At 37.2% G+C, this 3,270-nt stretch overlaps 1 protein-coding gene across 1 annotated transcript; it reads right to left on the bottom strand.

Moving 5' to 3' along the window:
* Positions 1-1,172: 1,172 nt before the first annotated feature.
* On the bottom strand, positions 1,173-2,123 carry LOC107287149 (olfactory receptor 6X1-like). The gene has a single exon (XM_015815616.1). The coding sequence runs from the start codon at positions 2,121-2,123 to the stop codon at positions 1,173-1,175; it is 951 nt and encodes a 316-aa protein (XP_015671102.1).
* Between the last annotated feature and the right edge of the window lie 1,147 nt (positions 2,124-3,270).

Raw genomic sequence — 3,270 nt, 5'->3', positions numbered from 1 at the left:
AAGCAAATGGCTGTCCAGTTTCTTCTTCTAAATCTAAACCTCCAGTGATGGAGCACCCACAACCTCTGGAGGCAAGTCATTCCACTTTTTAATTACAGAATACAGAATAACAGACTTGGAAGGGACTTTGGAGGTCTTCTAGTCCAACCCCTTGATCAAACAGAAAACTTTATACCATTTCAGACAAATGGCTGTTCAGTCTCTTTTTAAAAACCTCCAATGATGGAGCACCCACAACTTATGGAGACAAGCTCTTCCACTGGTTAATTGTTTCACTGTTAGGAAATTTCTCCTTAGTGCTAGGTTGGTTCTCTACTTGGTTAATTTCCATCTGTTGCTTCTTGCCCTGCCTTCAGGTGCTTTGGAGAATAGGTTGACACCCCCCTTTGTGACAACCCCTCAAATGTTGGAAGACTGCTAGTCCTTTTCTTCATTAGGCTAAGCATACCTAATTCCCTCAAACATTCACCATACATTTTAATCTTCAGACCTCTTAAAAAGTAAGGTTCTTTTTCTTCTTCAACCAAGGATAACACAAAGATAACACTCACTCATTTATTTAAAAAGCATATCTTTGTGATGAAAGATAAACATCGAAAACTTTTTTTACCTTCTTCCCTATTATCCTCAAAGTCAAAAGAAGCTGAAATTCCAACTTCTTCACAATGAATTAGAAAGTTACTTTTCATGACATGTTATGATCCTTTAAGAACAGATCAGTATCTAAAATGTATTCCAAACCATGGACAGCATCATCGTACTATGATTTCTCCTCTAATTCCAATGATGTCCCTTCAGTAAACTTCTCTCAGACATCTGAAGGGTACAAATGGGTCCACAGGTCCAAGTTCCCAACAAAGGAAGTGACAGAACAGATCAATATTACTGCCAGTACTGATTCATAAGAAAATTGAGATCTTTTCATCATGCGTGAAGAACATTCAAAAACTGTCCTTCTATTATATTGTAAACCCTTCTTGGGATTCATCCTTGAATTAAGCAATGGGTGCTAGTTAACTGGAGAAAGTTTCAGTATTGGCTATGGATGTTGACTTCCTGTTTCTTCCACCTTTATGAGAGGGAATGTAAAATATTGGTACAATATATTTGATGGATAACCCTCCCACTCCTCTTCTGGAAAAATACAATTGCTCCTTCAAACAGGTTTATGTTTAGACTTTAGGGAAAGCTAGAGTCTTTTTTCTTAATACTTTACGAACAGCTTCTTTCACTTCATTGTTCCTAATGGTGTAAATGAAAGGATTTAGCATGGGAGCGATTAGAGTATGTAGCCAAGAAACAGATTTGATTGCCCTGAAGGAGGAATTCTTAAGGTTAGGCCTTAAATAGACAAAAAAGACTGAGCTGTACAACATGCAGACCACAAACAGATGGGAAGCACAGGTAGAAAAGGCCCTCTGCTGTCTGTTGGTTGAAGACATTCGGACAATGGCAGAAATGATGAAGAGGTAAGAAATGAGGGTGAAAAACAGGGAGGACATAACCACAACCGTCGTAACTACGAAGGACAGGGCTTCAATGAGACGTGTGTCTCCTCCTGCAATCTTCAACACAGGTCCTGAATCACAAAAGTAATGATTGATAATGTTGGAAGTGCAGTATGGTAGGTTTGCAATCAAAACTCCCTGATACAGAAAGGAGAAAAAGGCCCCAATCCAGGCTGCCATTGCTAGTTTAAAGCAAGCCCCAGAAGTCATGATGATGGCGTATCTCAAAGGATAGCAAATGGCTAAGAATCTGTCCAAAGATATCAAAGTGATGATGAAAAATTCTGTAATGCCAAAGAAGAAGTAAAATAACAGTTGGGTGATACAGCAGTAGAAACAGATGGAATTGTTTGCAGAGAGATAGTTGACCAGCAATTTAGGAATGAAAGCTGTGGTGTGTGCAATATCAATACAAGACAGGTTGCTAAGGAAGAAATACATGGGTTTCTGGAGATGGTGGTCCAAAATCACCATCACAATGATGAGACTGTTGCCCATCAGACACAGGAGGTAGAGCAGAAAGACACAAGCAAATATCATATTTTCCATGCCCCAAACATTTGCCAATCCAACCAGAATGAATTCAGTTACTCTTGTACAGTTGGTCAAATTCATGTTTCTCCTCCTGTTACAAAAAGAGAAAACATGGCATCCTCATTGAATCAAGATTTATCTCATGTCTAAAGACATTTTTTTTATATACTGACTACTGGGATTGCAACACAGGGAACTTATGTCTGGATTTTCTCATCATGTCAGTGAAAGTTGTACATAGCTATGGTAGCAAAATAAGGCATTTCCATATCAACATTTAAATATCTGTTATGATTTCTAATGGAATACTACAACACCCGAGTCCAAAAATGAAGAAAAGCATTTACAACTTATTGTGATTTCTGAAATGTGCCATTGTTCGAAAATTGGAGCTCATTTGGGGATTCTTAAAAGCACCATGACATTTTTGGAAATGGTTGTCTAGAGGTGAAATATTCCAATACAAACTAAAAGTATATTCTCTGCAACATTTTACTTTTCGTTCATTGTTTGGAGATGTGAGTAAATAAATAATTAGAGAAATGTAAATGCCAAGATGTTTCTTGGTGTGGGCATGTGGGAATGGATGTGTCTACATGTTAGGAAGTCACAGTTACATCTGCAGTGAAATTCTTCCCCATAAAATTCTCCCCACCCTTACCTTGACTTGTTCTTCCTTCTTTATCTGCTTTGTCTTCTTCAAAATGCCTTTGATTCTATCTCTCTATCCATTCACCAAGACAGTGTTTTGAAGAATCATACAAAATGTTACGACATATGTTGAGGAAAGATGATAGACTTCTTTTAGAAATATTTTCCTTAACATTTAAAGAACATATAGCATCTTAGAAAGTTTATTTACATCTTCTCTAAGAGATGTGGGAGATAGTCTCTAAGGATATTTGTCTTTAATTTCCCATGAGCATCCATGCACTACAGGTAAAATATACTGAAGACTGATATCATTGGACCAAATCTTAAGTGCCATGTCAGAACAGAAGGCCCTCTTGAAGCAATCCGAAAAGAAATAAACTCTGTAATTTTTGTATAGTTCACCTAATTCATATTTTACTTCAAGGGCAAAAAGAGAAAATAATAAAACCTTTCTTGATGTAGGGCTTAATTTTCTACAAATGTTTGTGATCACATCTCTAAAATAATAACAGAATAATAATAACAGAATAACAGTGTTGGAAGTGACCTTGGAAGTCATCTAGTCCAACCCCTT

The sequence above is a fragment of the Protobothrops mucrosquamatus genome, unplaced genomic scaffold (genome assembly GCF_001527695.2).
Source record: "Protobothrops mucrosquamatus isolate PMUCROS unplaced genomic scaffold, P.Mucros_1.0 scaffold355, whole genome shotgun sequence".
In the NCBI taxonomy this organism is placed as follows: Eukaryota; Metazoa; Chordata; class Lepidosauria; order Squamata; family Viperidae; genus Protobothrops; species Protobothrops mucrosquamatus.
This window is presented reverse-complemented; position numbering and strand designations above follow the sequence as displayed.

Coding starts and splice junctions, on each gene's coding strand:
- LOC107287149 (XM_015815616.1), bottom strand. CDS start 2,123: ATGAATTTGACCAACTGTACAAGAGTAACTGAATTCATTCTGGTTGGA.